Here is a 27,069-nt window from a genome sequence, read left to right as displayed (position 1 = left end):
AGCTTAGCTTTCTTTGTTTCTGTTTTTGCTAGATTCGCTAACGCACGTTAGCCCAGATACCTGGTATATAGTAAGTTTTCGCAGTACTTACCCGTGCCTTCATAGCATTCGTGACGTCAATGGCCTGTTTGTTTGGGTATGGACGGGTGATCTCGGTTATCCCACTCCAATCTTGAGAGTGAATGTGACCTGCGCAAATAGTATGCATGAGTGGGCTTTCATTTCTACGAACTCAAAGTGCTGCCTTGTTCGACACATATTTTCATCTTTTAATCCGATCCAATATGGTATGCAGCTTGATAGCATGTCTACATCGATTAAAGGGAATCACAAGCACACGCAACATGTGGTTGCACTACTGGTGAAAATGGAAAGACCATGAACCAATTTGGCGAAATCGAGCAATAATTTGATCTATCTCATAGTATTTATATTTTATATTGCGCTTGAAATCCACAAAAGCCGGTACGTCACTGTTCTTAGTGTCCAAGCCTTGGTGTTGTCCGAAGGAGTCATTTGGTTTGCTGCCATGCGTATACCTTGCTGTTGATTGGGCACAGAATAATATTCGCTTAGCTTACTACCCGCATAGTTATTAGGCATCCTTGACTAATTGCACGTTTATTACTAGTTAAAAGGAGTTAACGTTTGTGAGAGAGTTCTGGTTCTGAAAAATAGTTCCGATTCTGAGCGTTGAGAAGCGGCACTGCGTTCGCAGCGACTGGTTGATCTGAAAACGCGGTGTCGAGCAACGGTGAATGCGCGCGTCATGTGCATGCACCAATAAAACTTGCTCAAATCAACTGAGAGTCAAGCGTAGTAAGATATAGGGTACATCACTACACCTATATAAATTATGGCATAAAAGGAAGCCAGTTAATGGAACCTGCCTGGTGCTCTACCAATGTAGGTACAGTGGTAGCCGCTCTCCCACCCACTTTATCAGAAATATATATATATATATATAATCAAGAAATAAAGAAGCACACTTACGAAAATTGGATAATTTTATACTGTACGTTTTGGCCGTGGCAAGGCCTTCGTCAGGATCCACGGCCGAAACGTAGAGTAAAAAAGTTTCCAATTTTCTTAAGTGTGTTCCTTTATTAAACGTGCACCGGACCCACAGACCTTCTTTTCATCTTTTTTTTGAATATATATATATATATATATATATATATATATATATATATATATATATATATATATATATATATATATATATATATATATATATATATATATATATATATATATATATAATTTGTGTGTTTGATAGCACCGCCGACTACTACCAGCACTTCCCGAGTTACTCCAACATAGACATATATGTAGATACTTGCTTCTTACCCTTTTCTCGTTTTTCTCTTCACTCTTATTTTTCGCTCTCTTCCTATAGACTACCCTATGCTGTGATATGCTATGCTAGGAGCTCCTTGGCACATACCCGCTCGACTAGTTGTAGGCAGCTGTTGCTTAACTGCGTCACGGATGAGCAAGTTTCAATTCAGGCTTTGAAAGCTCCAGTGCATTGCGTAGCCTAGTAGTACATACGGGCGCCACGTGCGGGGGACGTACCGAGCAAGTGTGCCGGTATCGGTCCGTCTTCGGGTACCTTGTCCGGGCCATAGATGGCGCGCAGCTTGGAGCGTACGTAGGCGTGCAGCTCCTGGTAGAGTGGCAGCAGTTGTTCCCACAGCCTGGCCATGTTACTCTCGAGGGCTTCGTACTCGTACACGTCCTGCCACATGCCGCTCGCATCCTGGAAGCCTGCGAGAAACAAACGAGCGAAAATTCGTCAGTTTTACATGCATTTCCCGTTGAACGCCATACATTAAAGTAGAGTTGGGCGGAAGAAGAGTACGAAAACAAAAAAAAATGAAGTAAAAGTGCTTTGCTTGCCTCATCTAAGCATCGCAGGATTCCCACTGGACAAGCTAAGCACGCTATTTTACTTTGTTCAGTGCGAGAACTGGAGTGCCAGGACAGAATGCACATAAATGCAGCAACGTTTCGACTGGCCACTCTCCACATGTGAGGGAAAGCAGCAAGGAGCGAGAGGTAAAAATTCTAGACCTTACTGTAGTAACCACGTAATAACAGCAGCGTAGTAACAGCGTAGTAACAGCAGTAGCAGGTGGTGCTGCTGAAGGGGTACTGATACGAAAACTTCCAGTTCCTTTCTTGCGCCCAGTAAAACGCCATTCACTCAAGGGCGTAGAAAATACATTGGAAAGTGTGATTGCACTCTAGTTACATAACCTATTTAAAAGTTTGTTAGGGCTCCTGGTGTACCCTGACGTCACGGCACAGTATGAGCTTCTGACCACGCGCTCGCGCAAGATATCGTGACACTTCCACGGCTACTTTGCTTCAAAGCTACGTTGATGAAGCACAAGCGGCCATTTTGCATGCTTATGTACTTGACGTCATCACAGCTAGCAAAGTCGCCAAATTAGACTCTGTAACCTGGCGTCATGCAAATGGGCTTTATTGTCCAAATTAGATATGAACATTTCCAGAGCTCTACACTTGCAAGCCGTGCCAGAATACAGGATGTTTACATGGCGGAGCAGAGTCATTTTCGGAAGCTGGTGTCATTAGGAGTTTGACTCTTTCTTGGACAACGGTACGTAAATGAACCACCTCATTTCACGTTTTCGGTGTTGTAGCTGTGGTGAAGCTACCTAGAGCTCAGATGCCTAAGTAGCTCGATTAAAACTTTCTGCCTGCAGTTCTGCCTGCACCACGAAGTGCCGCCACCATCAACGGGCCCCGGGTAAGGGTCAGTCTGCGGTCCACTAAATCGGGCTTAATCTGTTGAAACTGAATTCCATGTACTGTATATATATCCTGTCAGTCTCAGCCAACAGTACAAGGTGTGTTATTCATTACGCAGGTCCGAGCATATTTGTGATACAACTTCTATTATTCTCTTCGTAGGCTTCTTGATAGCATTTCAGGACAGATGGTTCACAAATACCAAGTTACAGTTACTCTGTTGCTCGCAGCGGCGGTTTAATCTGCATTTTTAATGAATTCGCACTGCTCCACTAGAGGCGTCACTTACAGCTGGGGTATGAAGCCCAAACACGATACGCGTGACCCTCTTCCTACCATGTGAACTACGGCTTATAGAAGCAAAAGGTGTCAAAGCCTCCTAACCGCACCTCAACATTCCACGTACACACCCCATTTCTGGAACTCCGACACCACAAATTACAGTTTGATTTTATTCTGTAAACGTAGCATAGTGTTAGAATGAACTTTGGGTAAATGAAAGTGCGATCAGAACCATAACTTATCAGTATAGCTCATCGGAGTCCACTTCCCTCCACCTTCATTTCTCCACAAAGAGAGTATGCCTCCGCTTCCAATATACACTGAATGCAAAAATTAGGTTGATGGCATTTTCCTGTGCCCTACCCACGGTTTTATATTGCACCATTTAAAATTATTGACTCAAAATAATCTGGCCGCCACTAACCCAATCTTACCGTTCAATCTGGCAGCCTCGTTCAAGAGTTCGACATAACGAAGGTAATTTTTCTTCATGGGCTTGCCCGCAACCTTCCGCCATTCGTTCCAAACGTGCAGCAGCTCGCTGTAATTTCGGGAGTTCATGAGGATGTTTTTGATCTCTATAGGCAGGAGAATAGAAAAAACATGTTATCATACGTACATATATAAACACAAGTTAACACCAACATTCAGACAATGGCGTGGATACAGCTGACATACCTGGTTCTAAGGACAAGTTGCATTCTTCAGGAGTGTTAGTTTTCCGGACATATGGGCAAATTTTTCCCGAAGCGTGGTTTTCTTGCATGTTGGCGATTATGTTGACGAGCTGCAAGTAAAACAAAAAACACCAGAGTAATTAGCCAACAGCTACAAAGATAGGCTTGTAGGGATGTAGGGGTATATATTTAGATATACGCATATACACTATATGCTCCTGCAAATGAAAAAAAAAAATTGGCCCCGTATCTGCACTTAATCTGCAAATGTCGTCGAAAGACGATAGTCTTGCATGTGGAGAGAGTGAACAAAACATTTATTTGATGTTCTGCTCAAGAAAATCGGCGAATGGTATTCTAGAGGCGCTGCATTAGAGTTCCTCGAGCTCGCAGCGAAGTTGAACGAGTGCATCAAGTCACGTCACACGTGAGACATGAGCGCCATAAGGCAGTTTTTTTTTTCAAAAACAAAGCGCGTGGCTCTGAGACGCGTGTGCGCGTCCGTCTCAGAGGTGATAAGGAAGGCGCACACACCAGCTCGTTTCAGCAAAGCATTGGAAACACTCCCTTTCCGTGCAAGCGTTGCATAGTCAGCGCAGCGTGATAAGCGCTACGGTCCTTAAAGTTAATTATGAAAGTTTTGTCTAGTAAAAAGGCGCACATGCAGAATATATTGCCACAAGGCAATATGTGTTGTTATGTGTTGTTATGGTGCCACAGACATGCGCAACAATTGCACAAGTATGAACGCTAAAGCTAGAGCCACATAGTAGGGCGCTGCGGATGGGGTCGATCATTTCGAATACCCGATGTTGTTAAGAGTGGACAAACAGACAAATGTACAGACAGACAGACCAACATTTTTGCGTCGAAGGTCCCCAAGAAAGACTATCGTCTTTAAAATTTTGTTAGGACGTGGTGTGCTGGTGCTGAAGTCTCAGCAATGGCGTCTCGGAGCTGTGTTCTTAAAGGCGGCAACTGCTTCTCTTAGCGCTTGTGTGTATAGACCTCTATGTTTGTAAACAGCCTTAGGTTCTATCGACATACTGAGGCGCTTGAAGCGACGTCAATTCAAGCGTCTCACTATGTCGATGGCGCCTACCACTGTTTTGCGACATGGAATCGGTCTATATGCTTCGTTCCCTCTCCTCTATGTTATTAAAGCAAGGATAGGAGGACAACTGCTGAAGCGAGGGTGGGGAGAAAGAAATGCTGCGGGGACGAATCGAGTGAGTAAAACGGAAAGTACAATAGCGCCTGAAGAAAAAAAAAGAAAAACATTGGTAGCTTGCAGTAGTGGCGCAATGCCGGAACCATCAGATGAGTCAGTGTTCGAGTTGGCTAAGTTTTGATAGTAATGCCATGCCTTTACTAGAGATGCTAAGTTTTTGCCAGTCGAAGTAAGTATGGCTAGACATATCATGGGACTAACTGTTGCAAGACTAAGTGATTTTAGTCACGTGACGAGCTGCCTAGTGGTTACGTAATTTTTATCGTGGATATGTGGAGTGACGAGCTATTTATTACGCAATGTTGCGCGGTTTTAGTTACGTAACTAATGTGACGTAACTTTTAATGACATGACTCGGTCTCACGTGATATTCTTTTATGTTAGTTAAGCGAGCAGTTACGCGATGTGCCATGATTTTATCACGTGATTGGTTACGCTACAAAACTCCAGTTTGTTGAATTTCAGCTCTCCGTGAGCCTGCATTCTGCATTGTGATTCGGCAAGCAAGATGCGCAATCGTTGCACTACGTCGTCCGCCAGAAATCCGTCTTTCCAATTACCTCCATCCAAGTGCGTAAAGCATTAAAACTTCTTTTCGACGTATAGAATATAGCAAAACATACACGATACTTGTTTCTTTGTATATTTTGTTGGCCTATGCGCAGCATCTTTTCCTCCTCCGCCACTCTCTACAAAATGAAAGATCAAAGTAGTAACATGAAGTGAATAGTCCTATACGGGTAACTCCGTGAGGATATCTTAAATGACCTGCTAAATGAACTGCTAAAAAAGGGCCTGGCAGGCTGTTTACGTGTCCTTTAGCGTAGACAGAAATGAGTTGCATCGTGATGCTCAGCTATGCCTGAAGATGCTCGACACGGTAATTAAGTGTTTCAAGGACAAAACGCGTTCTCCTATGATCACAGCATCGTGAGTTTTCCTTACCTCAGTCTTTTTCTCTGAGCTCAGAATGGCAGTGCCCAGAACTGACAACTTTTCGAAAATCCTTCTCGTCACCGGATCCTCGAACTTGGTCCACCTGTACTTGGTGATGTTCTGCCAGACGTCCAAGTCCAACTGTTGAGACTCCAGGGTCGCTTCCACCTGTACAAAGGATAAGTGGACAAGGCAATGAACTTCGACGACACAAGTATGCACGCAAGCAGAACAACGCGGTCTGCTCCGATGTGCTAACGTTAAGCGCCGTAACGCTTAGGATGAAAGATTGAACCACTTAAAATGACGAAGAAAAAAGAAATGATGCGGCACATTCTGCAACCTGACTATCAACAGTTTGTGCCACTTGTCGCATTCGCCCTTTTTGATTGATTCATGCCTGCCCGCCACGGTGGCCTAGCTTGAGGCAAAGTATGTCGGCCTTCACTGAAAATATTAATATGGAGGTGTCTGCACCCAAACGGTTGCCGAGGATTGAGCAGTCTGGAAGAAATTTTATGGGGACAACACTGTTCTAAGTATAAGACTAGCGACATGTTTTGTGTGTTATGTATTTTAGGATGCATGTAAATTTTGTGACATGTCTTGGTTGTAAATGGTCCATAATTGGCAATTTATAAATAAATTGAAACCTACGGTGGCCTAGGGGTCATGGTGCTGGCGCACTGTCCGGCAGGTCATTGGATCAAACCCAGGCCATCAAGGCCGCATATCGATGACGGCGGAAATTCTTGAAGCCAGTGTGTACGTTGAAGAGCAGCATATATTCGAAATTTCCAAAACCGTCCACTATGGTGGGGCCTCGTAATCATGTTGTGTTTTTAGGATGTAAAACTTTAGCTATGATTACTATTGCAATCGCCTTCTCAATCACTAGCCTAGTTTGGCTTTTCGGGCGAGAGATCAGCCGTGCCGCAAGAAATGGAACGTCTGTGATCGTCATATAGGTTGTCTCAACGTAGTTTAGAATGCCCATAGGGCAAGTACAGTTGCGAATTGCCCACCACGTGATAATTTTTTACTTTTAAGAATCCGCAAAATATCCAATGCTGGTCCGTAAGGCTACACGCGCACCTGCGCATATTCGCACTTTGTTGACGCTGTTACTTCGCGTGGCAATTTGATATGCCGGAGCGCTTTGTCATGGGTGCGCCTCTAAAATTGCCACTCTCGGCACCACCTTCTTTGCTTCTTTCCGACAAGTTCTATGCTTCTTCTCCACAGTATTACGCATGACAGTCCTCACAATACTTAACAGCATAGAGTTTCCCAAAATTAACTAGAGGGCACTCTGGCACTGCGATCGTTCAGCGTCCATGAGAATGATGGGTAGTACACACATTTGCCTAGTCTTCGTACTTGCGGGCAGCGAATCGTACTTGCGGCTTCGTTTATTGCTGTGTTTCAGTTTTGTTTTGAAAGAAAAAACAAACCCTTTTCAATTTGGTGACTTAATTCGAAATGGTAAGCCTAAAAGAATAAGGTTGTGAAGCGCAAACGGTGAACATTTGCTAATATATGTTTTCATGAAAAAACATCTTCAAGCCACACGGACACACAAGGAGCCAGAAGCAGGCCAGAAGTACGAAAATGAGACAAATGTGTGTACTACCCATTATTCCCATGCTCGCTGAAGCGCCGTGTGTTGCAGCTCCCATACACTAGCGCCAGAGTTCCCTCTAGTGTATATTGAGAAACTCTATGCTTAACAGTGATATATAGTGTTTTTCCGAAGCAATTTCAAGCACGGGAACTCGCGGTGCCACCTTCTATGCTTCTTCCCCACAAGTTCTATGCTTTTTCTCCACAGTATTACGCATGACAGTCCTCGCAATACTTAACAGTGATATATTGTCTTTTTCCTAAACAATTTCAAGCACGGGCATGGCCCTGTGGTTGAGCACCTGCTTACGACGCTGAAGGCGTTAGTTCGATTGCGACTAAAAACAAATATTTTTTGAATATTTATTTGCATCTCTTTCGATTTTCCACCCTTAGTCAACCACACGGACGCCGACACCAGAGTTTCTGCGAAATGAGATCTTTAACGCTTCCACCAGAAGGAACAATAGGGCGAGTTGGTGCACTTACATCTTGACCCTTTCGGCCCTGGCGTCCTATAAAAAGCACATGAAGCGATTTTGCTGCTAAACGTGACACAATGAAGTCAGCAACTTAAAAAAGGCGTCTGAAATATCCTCAATACACCTGTGCAAGCATAGGTAGTAATTTTTTCGTCGTCGTCTTCTTTGGAACTCTGCAATGTAAACAACAAAATGGCGGATTGCGATAACATTGAAACTTGCCACAGCCAAATAATGAATGACACCTTACTGGTGAACTATTAGATGAGTAGTTACCGTATTTTTTCATGTTGTTTCTTAGATGTCTAACTTGCTTTTTACAAAATGGCTCGTTCCTAACACTAACGCATCATCCGCAGCAGTGGACAATCTTCATGTCCTAAATATAGGACACCAGGGTTCTCACCTTGGGACACCAGAGACACCAGGGCTTAGTGGTTCTCTGACCCCTGAATGCATTCAGGCTAATCCACAAGTGTTTCTCTTGTAAAAGCTCCCGATTTAGTGTTATTTTAGTCAAAAAATCTGCCCACATCGCTTAGATAAAATGTAAGGGATGTCTATTAGCGAGAAAGTACGTAGTGAATTTTAGTTTGCTTTATGAAATATAATAATGGTGCGTGACATAGCTAGAAGAAGACGACAAAGAAGTGTAGTTCAGTCGGGTTACCCAGTCATCATGACGAACATGATGGCTGGGTCATGACACCACTGAAAATTCTGGCGTGTGCGTCATCAAACCCTTTCTTTCACATACGTATCATGCCACGGGTCGCAGAATATGGGAATGTGGTTTACAAGCATGCACCGCAGGTGATTCACAGTATATCTATCCCGAAACGCGAGAACAGTAAATGGTAATTCGACAGCTATAACGTCAAAAAAGTGAGATATGAGTTGTGTAAACTCGACAAATGCAAACGAAAATGTGGATCCCAGCTAGGATCGAACCAAGGTATTTCGCTGGTTGTCACGTATTCTACCTACAGAGCCACGGCAGGTCTTGAAACTGCTTTGGAAAAACGCCCTGTGCGCATGAATCATGTCGACGCAACGCCAATTTTCAATCCGGTGTCAGCTTCGCTGTTACAACAACCGAATAAACATTAGAGTATCTACTGCTATGACTCACCAAGCTATATATTCGACTTCAGAGCAATACAGTTATGAATACTACTTTTATGAGTATGATATTCGCAGCATCGCACGCGAAGTGTGAATTGCATATATATATATATATATATATATATATATATATATATATATATATATATATATATATATATATATATATATATATATATATATATATATATATATATATATATATATATATATATATATATATATATATATACAAATATGCCGTACAACATATCTCCGAGTAATCATTGAATACTTTTTCTTTAAGCATCCGACGCTTCATGAACCACACCGTGAGCAGAGTATACGAGTGGAGTTACAGGTGCTTTCTCTCCTTTCATGCTAGCGAGCGTGCTGAAACCTACGCAGGGAACGGAATCACAAGCGGGTAGGCGATGCGGGGCCCCTTCGTTAGCACACACGAAGACCTTGTTTACATAGTTTCCTAAATTTAAATATGGGAAACTCTGGTGCTGCGATCGTTTAGCGACCATGGCAATTATGGGTGTGACACCGATTTGCCTATAGTCTTCGAGCTTGCGGGTGGCGAACGCACTTGTTGCTTCGTTGATCGCTTTGTTTCGGTTTTGTTTCGAAGGAAAGAACGAACCGTTTTTCACTTCGTGACTCTATTTGAAGCGGTGAACGAAAAAATCAAGGTGGTGAAGTGTAACTTCTGAGCATTCGTCTATTGCTGTTTTGTGACAAAAACAGCTTCAAGCCACGCCAAGCCAGAGAGAGCATAAATTACGAAGATCAGGCAAATCCATGTACTACCCATAATTCCGATGCTCGCTGAAGCGCCGCGCGTTGAAGCTCCCATAGATACAAGGGCCAGTGGTCCATCTTGTGTATATTTAGGAAACTTTACGCTTGAGAACCTTTTTTCATTGTTTGAGATGCGAAGCAGCCTGTCAACGAGGCCCGTCTTCTGTCGTTCCGATGAAAAACAAGCGCGTTCCAGACCACACATTCTCTTTCTGCCATCATGGCGCAGAACATGCAAGCTACCCATTATACGTCATGACGATGAGGAAGGATGAAGATGATGGCAATCATGACCATGGACAACGACTGACTTGTGCAGTATATGACGCCTAGGTAGGCGATGCATTTCGTACTATATAACAACCCACAACCACCAGGAGAACGTGCGCAGACCCTGTCTTTGCCAACTTCAGGCTATAGATAAGATACCACAAAGCAGTAATGAGGAATGCAAAACGAAATTCACAGCTCTACGCAGCATACCAGTTATGATCAATAAACGTTGTATATAATTGTAGACTATACCTGGCCCTCTGTCATGACCCCGGGACAATGTTATCCACATAAGGAACTTTTTCGACGGCACGTGCATAAATGCCGACGCGCTTCACCGCTGTGAGTTGATTAACGGCCGACGCTGTGTTTGCTGCTATCAGTGCAAGTGTCTATCGCTGTAGTCTGACTTTCCGTTCACCGGTCCCAAGTTCAGCCAAATAAACTGTTTCAACAGCGACCTACAGTCTGCGCCTTCATGGACGTCACGACCCCGTGATGATATCATATCCGTGCATTCGTAGCGTGCCTAATGTGAGTGCTTATACTTCCTTCGACTATCAACTACTGCCAACTAGAAAAAGCGAATGTTCGGAAGCACACGACCCTATTCATTAGAAACTTTGCAACATGATTGTGAACGGAAAGAAAGAAGCACTTCTATAACTATCAAAAGTACGATTTGCCTTATCTCAACATGCAATGGCCCAGGCATAGCTCCATTCTGTGGTCAAATGAATGGCATGCGTATCCAGATTTTGACGGTACAGGAAGACTCAATGGGATGCATGCAATGGGCAGCACGAGTCGGAGCGAAGTTATCTAAAAAAACTGTTGAGGCCTTGCTTGTAGCAGTGTAGCATCTCATCGCGAAAGTGCTAGCACCTTTCGGGGAGGCTTGCTACACATGAGCAGTTGCCTTCTTCAACCTTGGGCTTGCTAGACAGGGACGCGATACATTTGATGCGGTTCGCAGAAGAGGCTTGATGTTGGAGCGTACAGCACTACGATCTCCGCTGTTCAACGAGTGAAATCCTGAATGTGTTTAAAAAATTGTTTAACGATTTCGGGTACTTCGTACTCAACTATGCACGAGCAGCGACTATGCCGATTAGAATGGAGGTGGTTCGCGGCCAGCTACTTTTCGCTTTCGACGAAGCAACACGATCCGATGCCATAATCAAAAAAACTTCAGCACAGCGCCAAGGGAAAGTGCCGCGTCGACACTGTTAAGCGCAGCCATCTTTGTTTTTAGGGGCGAAGCTCCTTACGACATGGGTCGTACGTCCCGCGTCATCGTAGCAGCCAGTTTTCAAAGTAATAAAATTGTGTTGCATGTGCAATAAAAACAATGTCACAGCATATCCACCGAGTGAATGATGATGAGTGGAGCGAAGCTTTAGTCAGTCCGTTCGTGCTTCCGTGCGTTCATCCGTCCATCCATCCATCCGTCCGTCCCTTCATCCGCACAGTCGCTTCGCCGCACTCATAATTAAATCCGTGGATATGCTGTGATTTTTCCGACTAGTGTTGCAAGCACACGGAGCGTTCTGCGGAGTTGCGAATACATTGGCTTTTATTTTTATTTATATCATAACCACAATACCGCATGGTTGCCGCAAGTTGTGTTCACCACACTTTGTTTTTTTTTTTTGTTCACGATCACGATGCTGTTTTTAGAATTTTAGAAGTGCCGCGTATATGAAAGATCACAATTCAGTTTGTTATATCACTTGAATATATATATATATATATATATATATATATATATATATATATATATATATATATATATATATATATATATATATATAGATATTGTGCCGACGTTTCGACGGGAACCCCGTCTTTTTCAAGGCATAATAATATTTTCACATGTTCCGTGTCTTCTTATAGCCTGTCGAGACAGGAGGGAAGGGGTCAAAAGAAAGGTAAAAAAGAAAAAAAAACAAAAAAGAGAGAGAAAAAAAAGAAAAAACAGCGAAACGGGAGGAGAAACATTGAATAAAATATAGAAAATCTAGGAGAAGAAGCAAGACCGACACGGTATAATTAGAAAGGGGCAGCATTGATTGATATGTGGGGTTTAACGTCCCAAAACCACCATATGATTATGAGAGTCGCCGTAGTAGAGGGATCCGGGAATTTCGATCACCTGGGGTTCTTTAACGTGCACCCAAATCTGAGCACACGGGCCTACAACATTTCCGCCTCCATCGGAAATGCAGCTGCCGGGGTTCGATAACGCGACCTGCGGGTCAGCAGCCGAGTACCTTAGCCATTAGACCACCGCGGCGGGGCTTGGAAAGAGGCAGCATTTTAACAGAGTAGTGCAGAGGTAGATGAGCAATGTCATCATTGTCAACAATACCTCCCCGCACCCACTCTTCCCCAAGTGGGCAGTGTGCCGCCGTTCTTGTATTTCACCTTTCCGTGTAGTCCGCTGGCGGCTAGTTCCTCTTTGAAGTTTGAGACAAGTTAATGGGGAGAGCTTAAGCGCTGCGAGCGCGTGCTGGTGGCGTCGGGAGGAATGAGAAAGCCGGTGATTGAGGCGCCGCCATCAATATTCATTATATGAAATGGCTCCTTGTCAGTGAAGGAACAGAATGTGCGTTAAAAATTAAAGAAGAAAAAAAAGAACAGGGGGGGGGGGGGGGAGACTGTACGACATCTGGGACAGTCACCACACAGTTGCGGCTCACTGGGAAAACATGTGCGCATGTATGAAAAAGTTAACGAAACCACCTAGCTGTCAGCTCCTTGTGAGTTAAGGAACAGAACGTGCATTAAAACGTAAAGAAGGAAAAAAAAGAAAAGAAAAAAAGGGGGGGACCGTACGACATCCGGGACCACTTATCTGTGCGTTCCGGCTGTGCTTGATGAGGCAAATCATTTCTATGTTGTCAGATGCATAGGCTAAAAGCTTTGTTAGCGGGTAATATTATTGCCGTAATGAAACCGGACTGATTAGAGAGAAGCATTTGCGTCTTTTAGCGGTCGTAACGCTGACAGAGTGCCGGGGTGTTCATTTATTTCGTATTTTATCGTGTTAAATTTGTAGATAAAATAAGATTCCCGTTGTTTCCGTTCTCTGATTGTTCGAAAGTTGTTTTCTAGTAGTGTAACCTTGATGTCATCAAAGCTGTGGTCTTTCAATGTGCAGTGTTTTGAAAGTGGAAGACCTGGCAGAGATCGTACATGTGCCCGATGGTTGCTGAATCTAATTATAAACGGAGTGTCTGTCTGGCCCACGTATTGCTTGTTACATACTCCACATTCCAGGAGGTATATGACGTTGTCTGAGACACAGTCTAGTGCACCTCTTATCCTGTGCTTAAAATCCGAGTGGGTGCTTTTCGCCACTGTCGTTGTCTGCATGTGTTTGCATACCTTGCATCTGCTTTTTCCGCAAGGGTGACACCCAATTTGAGATTTCACACCTATTTTTGAATTTATTAAATGATCCTTTATATTTTTCGGCCGTCTGTATACAACACAAGGAGGAGAAGTGAAAATTTTGGATAGTCGCACGCTTTGTTCCAATATGTTGAAGTGTTTTTTTAGGACCTTGTTTATGTTCGGTGGGTTGGTCGTGAAAGTTAATAGCAAGTTTTTGTTGCGGTGTTGGTCGGTTTTTTTCTGGTGGTTGAGAAGAATCTGGCGGTCCTGATTTTCAGCTTTTTTGATGGCGTCATCGATGATAACTGGCGGGTATTCTTGATTAAGGAGTACTTCATGCATATGTGTGCTGTTTTTGTGGAAGTCCTCGGTGCGGGAGCAGATTCGTCGGAATCTGTGTGCTTGGGAATAGGGAATGCTGGTCTTGCAATGTCGCGGGTGGCAGCTTTTGAAGTGCAGGTATTGTTGCCTGTCCGTTGGTTTTCTGTGTATGCTAGTTACCAATGCACCATCGTCAACTCGAATGAGTACATCAAGAAAGTTTATTTCAGTGTTAGAGTAGGAGTGTGTAAAATAAATGCTGGGGTGTACCTGGTTGAATGCCTGTATGAATTGAGGAGCTCGTTTTCCGAATGTGTCCAAATTATGAATATATCATCTAGGTACCGTTTATTGAAGAATGGTTTGATATCACAAGATGAAAGAAAATTGGACTCTATGTGGTGCATGAATATGTTAGCGTAGTTTGGGGCCATTCTTGTACCCATTGCCGTGCCGCTGATTTAAAGGTAGTACTCGTTGTTAAATTCAAAGCTGTTCAATTTGAGTACAAGTCTTGTGAAGATTTCAACTACTTTTTTGCTTGGATAAGCGACAAGGTTGTGTGTGCCATACGATTCAACAAGCGCCCTTACACCATCGTCATGTGGGATATTTGCGTAGAGTGAGCTAACATCCAATGTTACGAGAAATGCACCGTCTGCAATTTTCACGTCGGCTATTTCCCGAAGAAAAGGGTTTGTGTCACGCAAGAAGGACTCATGTGTGAGTGGTATGTCTTTGATTAAAGAATCAATATAACTGGAAATGGGTTCCGTTAACGTTCCCGTGCCTGATATAATGGGTCTGCCAGGGTTATTCTCTTTATGAATCTTCGGCAGCATGTAAAAACGACCAGGCGCCGAGTGTACCGTAATAAGTGCCTTTTTAAGCTTTAATCAAAGGCGCCTTCACGTGTGAGATCCTCTAGGGTTGTTACAATGATCTTTTTGCGCTCCGTGGTAGGGTCAAAGTCGAGGTGTTTGTAGAATTGTTTGTTATTTAGTTGTCGCTTGCCTTCCTCAATGTAGTCCGATCTATTCAGAACAACAATCGCGCCTCCTTTGTCTGCTGGTTTAATGACGAGATCTTCGCAGTTGCTCAACGTGAGTAGTGCCTCTTTTTCTTTTTTTGATATGTTATTCATGCTTGGTTTGTGCACCTTGTACGCATGTATAACATCTTTTTGAACCGCGTATATATAGAGATCCAGATGTTGATCTCTGTTGGCGTCTGGGGTCCATTGCCGTCCAATTACCCCACGAAAAAGTGCGTTATCTTTTTCGGGTTTATCTAAGAAATATTCCTTTAATCGTAAATTTCGTGCGAAGTCGTCTAGGTCTTTTAGGAACGTGAATTCATCGTACCTTTCGTTGCCAGGGCAGAATGTAAGTCCGCGTGATAGTATACTCAATTCTTCTTTGCTAAGTTCTTTATCGGAAAGGTTAATAACGTTTGGCTCTTTGGGGTGTGGTGGCAAATTTTTTTGAACGTGAGATGATTTGGTATTTTAGGGGCGAAGCTCCTTAAGGCGTGGGCTGTGCGTCCCCTGTATGTAGCCACCTCTCGTTTAGTTCTTGCAGTATCCACTAGATGGCGGTACCGTCTCCTGTATGTCAGAGACTGACATGTGGAGAATGGGCATGATTAAGAAGTCCGCACTAGAGATCTATCGAACTTTTAAGCAGAAAATTGCCAAGGAAAGGATCTATGATAATACTCGGGGTAGTTCTCTACTGTTTGAGGCCAGGACGGGAGTACTGCGAACCAAGACATATCGGGCCAAATACGAAGGGGTAGACACAGTATGCAGTGCGTGTGGAGAGGAAGAAGAAAGTGCCGAACACTTGATAATGTTCTGTAAAGGGCTTCACCCTATAGTTCAGGATGATGGCGCAGAGTTTTTCAAAGCACTGGGGTTAAGGGACCGGGAGGGCAAAATAAACTTTAAGCGGGTAGACTTAACCAGAAGGAGGTTATCTGATTGGTGGCTAAAGTCAAGACACGAGTGAAAATTAAACTCTTCACTGCAAAGTACGAATCCTCAAACTCACTTTTTAAGGAAAAAAAAAATAAATATAATTTTTGGTTCATTAGGTGTTACTGCTTGGTGGCGCTAGCCACCGCCCGATCTAAAGGGTACAGCCATATCCATCCATCCATCCATCCATGTCGCCTCCTCTCGTTTAGTTCTTGCAGTGTTCACTAGATGGTGGCACCGTCTCCTGCATGTAGCCACCTCTCGTTTAGTTCTTTCAGTGCTCACTAGATGGTGGGACTTGTAGCTGATGATGAAAAGATGCAAGATGTTATAAACTAGACGGCGGTACTTGTAAATGATGATGAAAGATGCGAGATGTTATAAAATAGGAAAGATGTCACATATGGCACGTGTCATTGGTGGAAGGCAATCGTTGGATTTAGTGCGGCGACGTACGCTAGGGGGAGCATTGTAATAAAATCGAGTAGACAAAATGTACGGAAGATTCATGGTTTACCAGGTTTTCCTCCAGAGCTTCGCCCACTCATCATCATTAACTTCGTGGATATGGCGGCATTTTTTTTCTGTAAGCAGCAGTGGGTATAGCTTGTGGCACATTGTCCCGCGCAAATTTCTTCCTCTTAAGTTTTTCAATTTCCTCTGTTTTTTTTGTGCTCAAATACGTCGAGTTCTTTAGCTTCCCAGAGTCTTTCTACAGTGCGTTTATATATATATATATATATATATATATATATATATATATATATATATATATATATATATATATATATATATATATATATATATATATATATATATATATATATATATATATATATATATATCATTTTAGTGCTTCAAAGTGTTGTCTGCATTGTTGCTTCTATGCCGTGGGCATATGTTGGGCCTCATGGACACCAAATTCAGCTGCAGTTTGCACCATTCAGTCTTAGAATTATTTCCCGATTTTCGTTGAGTGGAAAAATAGACAATTTTCAATTTTCAGAAGCTATAATGAGCTTCCACACATTTTTCTTTAATGACACCCTGTACTCCTTCATTACACAGTGTCTTTGTGGCTGCTGGTGTTTCTACTGAATCACTCGTGTTTTCGTTACCTATGAAAGCTGTATTTTTCTGAATCTGACTTGTTCTCTGGTTTCGCTGAAAGGTCATTTAATGCCAAAGGAAGCAGCGTTTTCGCTACTGTCATAAATATGACTGAAAAAAATTTCATAGTTTTCCTTGAAGTGCAAAACTTGTTCTGCTCTAATTTCTGTTGCCGAAAATTTTCACTTCGATTTGTGAAAGTGCAGTTTTGCGCTTAGATGGCAGTATAAAACATTTCTCGGCTCGGGATGGTTACATGATGAACTCGACAAAATGGTGTTTACAAGAATGTAATGAAGGTCTGTAACTGTCCCATTGGACTTGTGTGTGCATGTCAATTCTTTGATGGCCTTTGGCACGAGCAAAGTAGAAATAAATAGCAGCATTTGATTTTTTTTTTCAGAAACATTACACATTCAAAAGATACAAATAAAATATGTATTGATGGCCTGTTCAACGTGCCACCAAATAAAAATAATGTTGGAGCTGGAGGTATGACAGATTGTGTGGAAAACAATGCAAATGTATTTTTTTCTATGGGATGAAACCTCTGTATTTAACGTCAAGAACTCGCTCTGGTCATTGAGCTAGAAGAGTGCATGACAGCTCATTAGAAATGCGTGTGCATTAGCTGAACGTATGCGAAGTCATGAAATAGTATTATTTTTTAAATGGATAGTGACAAAAAAACATCGTGAGCTAAATTCGCGGCGTGTTTTGCAGGAACCAGCTGCCCTCGACGCTTGTATTCCCGTTCTCAATTTAGCGCGGCTTGGAAGCCTGCCGTATCATGGGTACGGAGTTTCTGGTGGCACTCGGCCTCCCGGGCCTGTTTTCGTGCCCGGAATGCACCATCAGCCAGGCAAATGTGAATTCTTTTACGTTTACACTATCGGTGCTCTTCTAGAGTTGTCCGTACTCCAGTGCAAGCTCTCCGTAGAAACTGATGCGCGCATGCTCGGTGCCGTGGCTGCGACAATATGGATGACGTCATCCACAACGCAGCTAATGGTGCCACCTGGGTACGATGTTAAGAGCGACGTAACTCATAGCATAGCCAAGGGAGACCACTCGTGACGCCGATGATTTTTCATTTCTCCTTGCCGTACACAGCTTTTGCTGTAATAATAATTGTGTAATAATAACCTAGCCTTTAGATAGTCTTGCTCTTGTCGTGAGTAACATTGTGTATGCCGTGTACAGTGTTGATGGTTGGATGGCTCATCCTGAAGTTACTACATTTTGGCCATATTGGTAGTATGTGCCCAACTGTTAGTAATAAAACGCTGGTGATAAAACCGCTTTATTTTCAAAGTGCTTCGAAGACGGTGCCAAGTTTGTAATCTGCATTCCACGCCAGTTGACTTGTGCTAAAGATCACTGCTACGAGTGCTTCATGCCGCTTGAGTTGCGTCGGCGATAAGCTGGCGTGAATAGAAATTTCAAAGAAATATTTTCTTGAGTTTAAAATATAAGAGCCTCTTGTGGCTTCGCATATACTTAGCTAGTACTTGCGCCTTACTAGCGAGAAAGTCATACATTTAGTTCAACCGCAAAGACAAGTTCTTTGATGTTGAATACAGTTTTTTTTTGTAAAAATATTATCTTCATTTTCCTAATGATATACCATACCTTAAGCCCCCAAATAATTTTTCTTGGGTAGTATGTTGCAGAAACCAACATTAAATATTTTATATGTGTCCTTTCAGTTTGCCAAGTTTTTTAAATAAACATCGAATTTTGCAGTTTTATTTAACTTCAGTCTTGCCAAAAGCCCTGGAATAATTTTATACATGGAGAAGTCACTAGTACGGCCTCTATCCGCAGTGTGATTGTGATATATCAACTGTACTACGCCTATATATACTGTGCTCATTTAGGCATTGTAAGCTCTATAATATATATAATATGTACATGGTGCCACCGATTAGTTTTTTATTCCTAATTTTTCTTGCTTGTGTGTTTATCTTGTATATTACTGTCATGATGACGGTTGTAACGTAGCCTACCTTCTCATATCCTGCGAAATATAAATAAAAAATAAAGTCACTATTTTTGCAAATACAACACCTCATTACCTTGATGCGACCACCGTTTTACTGCTTATACCAAATGAATACCTTTTGAAAAAAAATTATTACGCTTTCGAGGTCTGTCAGTTTGAAGGCGCAGACTCCCACAAGTAAACGAGGAAATTTTTGGCAACAAAAATAAACGAGCAAAACAAGTTTCGAACCTCAAGTATGAAATATTTTTCAGCATTACTTATGATGGTCGGAAGAACACTGGTTGATTTGTCATGGAATGACCCTCAATACTTTTAGTGTTATCTTGGCCAATAGCTTATATAACACTATAAACAAGCTCCCCCCGCAGCCATCTCATGCACACAATCCTTGAATTCTTTAACGTATCTCTGGTGGTCGATAAGCATAATGTTGGGATTATTCAAACTCTGGGACATACATGTATACTCATGTGGCGTTTTTCTGAAAAAAAAAAAACTGCATGCTTTTCAAGTACATGTTGGCTTGCTTTCTGGCCATGGCGGTAGCATTTTGATAGAGACTAAATGCGAAAAAATACAATTAAGATACACGTGTACTTAGGACTGAGTGCATGTCAAAGAACTCCAGGTGATTAAAATAACTCGTTATTTGACTTGTCTCTCACCACGTCGTGCTTCGCACTCACAACCTTGTTTTGGCAATAACATGCGAAAAATTAATAGTACCAATCTTAAACGACACTATCTTATCATCACGGCCCTTTACAGAGTGTTGTGTATTTTTCATGCAATAACAGAAATTATAATGAAGGATCATCTACACTTGCAAATCCTGTGCCAGGCTGGGGTTGGCACAGGCCATAAAATATATTTCTTTTTTTAATTTGTTTCATTACGGGCCCTAAAGAACCCAACTTAACTTGAGAGAATTACAATTTGCTTAAAACTACAATATAATATGATCCGCTGCTCGGACATTTGTACAGTCACTGCCTCAATTTCTAATTATCTGTTTCCATGCAGCCTCTTCTACTTTCGCGTGAACTACACTCATTGCTGCGGCATATTGAGTTTGCACGTTTCTCAGCATTCATTCAACCTCTCTACAAGATTTTTCAATTTCTTCAACATCAGTGTTGGACGCTGTGCATCAAACGTGCACCGCTCCAAGAAAGTATGTAAACATATTTCGCTTTCAGCTTTATTGCCACGTCTGCTGCTAATATACTTTAACATCAAGCATTGCAAAATGTGTGTGGAGACAACTGCAAATTAAACTTTTGGGAACCGTGCTCATTCAATACCGAGAACTCTGCCAGTAGTGCGTGTGGGGCTTTAGTAACTTAGAGGATACGAAAAAGAAAGAAAAAACGAAGACGAATGACTATGCACATTCCACTTTTCTGATGGCCTAATGTCTCGTCAGCTTCTGCTTGAAATTAGGAACAACTTTGCAATTGGTTAAGTATGAGCGGAGTAACAAAAAGTTTTCGCACGCTGCCTTCGCATTCTCTGTTCTTTTGTCCTGAAGGAAGCGCTGGGAGCTAAGCAAGGACGGAAGGTTCGGAGGAAATAAGTTACGCAATGCACGTGACATGGCCTCGAGCACTCTTTTGTTTGTTTGTTTTTTTGAACGCGTGGCCTATTTCTTATGTGATCGGGGGGGGTGCGCGTGGACATGTGGCAGCCTCTTGTGGCGGCATCAGTAACTATTCAGATCACCATAATTCTGTGTATACGGCATGGTAACTGGGGCCTACGGAATCATTTTTAGAAAGAAGGGGGGCAGATTTCTAGCGGTCTAAGTGTATGTTACTCTGCGGCTGTTCGTGCTGTGTTTCTTCTTCTTCGTGTGTTTTTGCGCAACTTTTCATCCACAATGCAATACCAACTCACCCAGCACTCGGTTCTTCTAAGCTGAATAAGGCAGCAGAGCCAAGCGCAAATGCCGTGAAAGTTTTGCGACACACCTCGTATCTGCCAAGGCACCAGTTCTCGTTACATAGAATGAGTTGTATCACATGATGTGTCACAAGTGTCGCAACGTAATGCGGAGCCATGCTATCACCAGGATATCACTTTCAGCCCTTCGTGTTCGGAAGACACTGACTTTCACTGCAGCGGTGAAGGTTGGTGAAAAGAAGAGAATATGGGGAGAGGAGCTAGGGAAATTAAGACGGATAGAATGACTCTCAATGAGGCTTACTTGAGACGAAGCAATTGAGTCTGAATGGAAAGCACCGACCGAGAGGGCTGCCGAACCATGAAAGGACTAATAAGAAACGAAATACAATGAAAGTCACTAACGCATGAGCTACTATAGAGTGTGCTGATTCGACAAGGCTTACCAACAACAAGAGGAAAGTCAGTAGCATTAAAAAAATAAAATGTGTGTGGTATAGAGACTGCAGTGAACAAATGGTAGTCACGAGGCAGCTAGACCAGAAACTCTGCTTAGCAAGTGTGAAATGCACGATCTAAAATAAAAGCAAGTCAATGTTAAAAATAAGGAAGGCAATTGAACGTCCAGAAGATTTACCTCAGAACTGTGCAGTTAGTAGATACGCCACGCATTCTCGCGGAAAATTAGAGTGAAACAAGACACTGAGGTTTCATACATACCAACCGATCAAGTTAGAGAGGCCACACGACATATGCTCCACGGTAAAGCGGCCAAATATGGCATAACAATTGTTCTGATCGATTGATTGATATGTGGGGTTTAACGTCCCAAAACCACTCTATGATTATGAGAGACGCCGTAGTGGAGGGCTCCGGAAATTTCGACCACCTGGGGTTCTTTAACGTGCACCCAAATCTGAGCACACGGGCCTACAACATTTCCGCCTCCATCGGAAATGCAGCCGCCGCAGCCGGGATTCGAACCCGCGCCCTGCGGGTCAGCAGCCGAGTACCTTAGCCACTAGACCACCGCGGCGGGGCCAATTGTTCTGATCAGAAATTAGAGAGTGTTTTTTATAAAGCTTGCGTCTCTCTACAAGCTATGTCTCAAGATCTCGATGCCAGTGAGCGTCATACTTGTATTGCAGCGGAATAGGAGAGCCGAAAATGCTCCAAGAATCATATACCCCTCAGCTTCGAGAATTAGACAAAATATTTAGGGGCAGTTTTAAAGAGGACAAGAGAGACTTTTGGGTTAACGAACCTGTGGTGTATGGTTTCAGGAAAGGGTAGACCATGGTCAGTTGGCAAATTTGCAAGCATGAAGAACCTATTTATGAAGCTTTCAGAGGCTATGACATAGAAGACATTTGACTTGGTACATGTGTCAGCAATCCTAGAAGCATTCTGTCATGAGGGAGCACTTTAAAACTACACAAATGAATTGACGAACTCCGCAGATATCTGGCATATTCACTCGGAACGCAAAGTAACTGGAAAAGGGTCACGGAACGAGACATGGTTGCGCCAGTTTTGTCCACCGCATGCACAGAATTGTTCGCATTACTGAATCGGGGCAAAATAGAGTAATGGTCAACAAAGAATATCTCATGAACGTGAAAGTTGCAGATGACACTATACTTTGCAGCAATGTTGGTTAATCAGAAAAAGGCACGGACGACACAAACCGAGAATGTATGAAGGCACTAAGTACGGCTGGAAACAACTATAATACTCCACAACCATACAAAGAAATTCCAGATTCGCAAAACTACGAACAGAATACGTTCAAAAGTATAAGGCATATCTACGTAAATTACTAATGGGGCGGGGGCAAAGAGATTGGGTGAGACAATAAACATCTTTATCATATATAAAAATATATTTTAGCGTGAATGGCAGGCAAGCCCAAATCATGACAAGAAACTTGCCACGCTCACTAGTGTGACAATTGCTTATTGAGAGTGCTAACATGTGTGGCTGAAACTTGGACGATATCAGACAACTTGAGAAAATTTAACGCTCACAAAGCATGCAGTAGAAAGAGGATAATAGGCGTAAGATTAAGAGAACGACAGACAGCACAATGGGTGAGGCAAGGAACAGGGTTCCTTATATTCTAGTTGACATTAAGCGAAAAAAATGGAGCTTTGCTGGCCATGTGTTGCGTGGTACAGGAAACAGACAGTCAGCTAGAGCGATGTAATTGATATGAATATATTGAAACGTTGCCGAGGACGGCGACGACTTTGATGGTGTGACGAAGTTAAGGACTTACCAGGTATAAACTGAAATCAGATCGCACAAGATAGGCTCAACCGAACATCATTGAAGTGCTTATCATCCTGAGGTGGTCGTAAAATAGGTTGAGAATGATAATAGAGAAAATACTCGTACACTGCAATGGCTCTCACATTGTTTCGATGGCACACGTTTACAAGCCGCTGGCCGAATCGTGGACATGCTGGCAGTTGTATCTGTGCCTCTTACAATTTTCGAGTGAATGTTTCTCACAAAGTCGAGCTCCGTCTAAGGGAAAAGTGATTAACGTACGTGGAACATCTGTTATGACTACCAGTATTTAACACGTGTGATTTGGTGCTGCTAATATTCAGTCGTCACACATATAATAATTTACCAGCGTGTCTCAATACGTTACTTGCAATACTTGATGACATGACCTCGCCGATACTCATTCTCTGAAATTATACATTCTGTAAGACAGTATTCAACAGTGTATAGGAATGTTGTCGTGACTAATAACGTTGTGCAGCAGCATGAGTCATATCACTGATGTCGCCCGATTCACGACGTTCACCGCTTACGCACTGTGTCACCCTGCTTCACCTTGATATTTAGCCGCACGATGCATGAGATTATGTTCTAAGGTAACCAAATGCATCATCAGTTACACTTCGGTGTACGACCGAACGGCATTAGTCATAGTTAGGAATGCGTGAATAGCGAAATTCTTGGTGCGAATTCGATTCGAATATTAAAGTGCGAATCAAAGCGAACATTTTTCCAATAGTTGTGGAATATTTTATCAATGACTTTCGAGTGCTTCCAAGTGAACGTACAGAAAAAAAGCAGAAGGGGAAGAAGATGAAAGGAGGCAGGACAGAAGAAAAGTTTGCAAAGGATCTATAGGCACATTCCTGGGAGGTTGGAACATGGAAGTGTTCTTTTTTAGAAGGTAAGGTAAGTGAAGGGCTGGGGATTGTGCTCCCTAGTTGTTTTTATCGAAGATGAGGCAGTGCAGAGCCCAGTGCGATCTCACAATACTGTGCATGGCAAAGGAAAGGATGCTATTTCCTCCACCTCAGCCCTCTTGAACGCCTGTGGAAGCCCAAATGTTCTGCTGCACCAGGGCATGCTCTCTTTGAATTCAAGAGTTGCTTCTCTGCCCTGTAGACGTCTATGTATAAAAAAATCTGACGATTCGAACGCTGAAAATATTCATTCGTCTCTTTCAAAGTTTATGGTACTAAATTACTTTATTTAAGCCCCCTCCCCTTCTGCCGCGTCGGTTCGAACCAGCGCTTTTGTGAGTTGATCCGTTTACAGTCGTAGCGGAGCTTTCAAGGTAGCTTCGCCGCAGTACCAGATAGCACTGCGGTGAAGCATAAAAAATACGAAGGGGTGATTGTAATGGGGAAGCGCATATCCAAGTCGCACCAGCGTTTTCTTTAGTCAATACGTTTGCAACCATAGCAGTGTCTGAAATACAGTTTTTCTTTCTTGCAATGCGAGGGTGTGAGGTTGTGCAGAAAATAAAAACTCTGAAGGGCTCAGTCTCAGGATGTTAATCAGACGCTCACTGTATTTGTCTTAGGGAAGTTCGAATTCTTCGAATAGTGAAAATTCCAGAGCGAATTGAATCGAATAGCAAACACTACTGAATTAATATTCGAAAGTCGGAATATTCCCACTCCACTTGTCATAAGGTGGCACGACGCCCCATTACCGGCGTCCAGCACCAACCTCAACCAAGACATGCGTCCCTCGACACAGTGCCCCGCGCAAGGAACACAGGTGCGATGCACTCACGCTCTTTTTCTTGTTGTAGTCCGTGATGTTGTTGGCGTAGTTCCAGTCGGCGACGACCACTTTGTTCCACATTTCGGTGATGAGGTAGTTGGCGTAGCAGGCGTACATTTTGGCCAGGTCTTCGTCCTCGAGGTCTCCTTCCACGGGTTGTCTGGCGGCTCCGCGGACCACGGGCGTGGCTGCTGCGAGGACCAGGCACGCCAGCCACGTCCATCGAGGTGGTGGAGCCATTCCTGCCACGCGGTGTCAGTGGTCTCGACGGCGGCGATCAAGTCTGCGCAAAAAGCAAAACGGGCCACTTTATAGCGCCTTCTTACCGGCAGTGGAAAAGGGAGCTCGACGTTCAACCGGTTCCTCCCTGGTTCATTCGCCCTCCAAGTTTGACTCCTTCGTTCTGTTCTCTGGATGAAGAACGTGGGTGCCCAGGAAGAAAACAAAGATAAAACCAAGAACAGAAAAAGCCGATAAGGGTGGAGGTTGTCGGACAAAATGTTAGTGGTAGGAGGGTGGTTCTGTGCAGTCAGCAATAAAAGTCGAAAACAGTAGATAGCGAATTTATGTGCCGAGGGGGCAAGCCGTATTTGGAAGACTGCTTGTCTATGCAGAGCCACAGGAAGGATGTGCGCTCTCTCCCAAGTCCAAGCAGACAGCGTTCTCGCTTTCATTTGACTCTATCTCTCACTCTCTCTGTGTGTGTTGGTGTGTTTGTGCGGATTATTTAAGAAACCATATGTGCTCGTGTAGGCTGCAGGGGGTCGCTAAATTGCGTACCAAATGCAGTTACTGTTTATACTACATTTAGGTAGCAGAGTTGCTCGTTTGTCTTCCAAAGGCCGCTAGCAACCACTCGTGGCGGAGAAGTTTATGTACGGGTCACTTTTTGTATTTTCGACACCACCACTGCAGTGAACTGTATTGACACTAGTTCTCGTTAGTCAAGTAACCAGTCTCCGACATGCCAAACGAGTCGATCGACGACACAGTAGGCATGTCGCCTGCTAAATCGGTGCCTGGCTTCACAGAGGCGTAGCCAGAAATTTTTCTTTTTTTTTTGGGGGGGGGGGGAGGAGGAGGTGGCACCCTTTTGAAATTGTCATTTTTCGCTGTCTATGCCATGGCGAAGGAAATTTCGGGGCAGGGAGAGGCACGGACTTGGTGTGTCAGCCCCTAGCTATAGCCACTGCGGCTTCGCCGCGTAGCTGTGGTTGCTGGCCAGACTCACACGTGACTCTACCACCGAAAGGTGGCAGATAGAGCAACTCTATACTAGACGAACTCGCAAGGTAAAACTGAAGCGCATATGTGGATAAGCATAGGTCACTGAGGTGTAGAGACCGTAGTGTGGAGCACACCTCCGGAAATCCGTCAAGTGTCCTGCTTGTCAGATTTGCATCGCTTGGCGGGATGTTTCACGCAGATCGCCATTTTTGCTGAACGAATCGCTATTCTCGCTCTTTCAGTACAAGTTCTCTTCGCATGTAAGCTTCATGAATAGACTGTCTATCCATGAAGAAAAAACGGGGTGTAATGAAACAGATGATAAGGGATGGCTTAACGCACATATTGTCTGAATCTACTGCAGATATTGTCAGAAAGCGACAACGACGTGTCCGCCATTGAAGGACGTCTATGAATACTGCCCAATCTGGACCATCTCCACGATGTCATAATACCGCGGACCTTCGGACTTTGTCTAAAGATGCCACCATTGTCACCATTGCCACCACCTCCATCACCAACCAGCGCGTTAAATTTGGAGCGCCATAAAGACGCAGAAGGGAAGCATGCTACAGCTGATGTCGCGCGGCCGTCCTTACCTCCATGTAGCGCCCACAGAGAGAACACTCGATTCTACTAATGATCTCCGAGACGAATACCTACGTTCCAGCGCTATGTTGAGCTCATTGATAAGCACAATGCGTAAACCCGTCACCGAATAGACAATCCCATCAGCTCAAAATGCACTGCAAGTTTTGGATACCTTGGAACCTGTCCTCGCAAGTCTTCTTTAACATAATGGATTGAAGTGTATTTGTTGTAAGGTGGTCGTAGTCGACCCTTGCTCTGTGACAGTTCTCAGCACACGCTGCTAGGAGCTCGAGCTT

At 43.4% G+C, this 27,069-nt stretch overlaps 1 protein-coding gene across 3 annotated transcripts in view; it reads right to left on the bottom strand.

The window, feature by feature from the left end:
* LOC119172924 (angiotensin-converting enzyme) overlaps positions 1–27,069 on the bottom strand; it is a 105,247-nt gene that overhangs the window by 48,641 nt on the left and 29,537 nt on the right. For all 3 annotated transcript variants that reach the window (XM_075893788.1, XM_037424065.2, XM_075893787.1), the window contains exons 2-7: positions 24,965–25,238; positions 5,917–6,075; positions 3,742–3,850; positions 3,498–3,641; positions 1,579–1,770; positions 92–189 (exon numbers count right to left, since the gene is read on the bottom strand). In XM_075893788.1, the coding sequence (XP_075749903.1) occupies positions 92–189; positions 1,579–1,770; positions 3,498–3,641; positions 3,742–3,850; positions 5,917–6,075; positions 24,965–25,195 (933 nt within the window). In that variant the 5' untranslated portion in view covers positions 25,196–25,238. The remainder of the gene's footprint in view (positions 1–91; positions 190–1,578; positions 1,771–3,497; positions 3,642–3,741; positions 3,851–5,916; positions 6,076–24,964; positions 25,239–27,069) is intronic.

Source organism: Rhipicephalus microplus, chromosome 4, assembly GCF_043290135.1.
Source record: "Rhipicephalus microplus isolate Deutch F79 chromosome 4, USDA_Rmic, whole genome shotgun sequence".
Lineage (NCBI taxonomy): Eukaryota > Metazoa > Arthropoda > Arachnida > Ixodida > Ixodidae > Rhipicephalus > Rhipicephalus microplus.
This window is presented reverse-complemented; position numbering and strand designations above follow the sequence as displayed.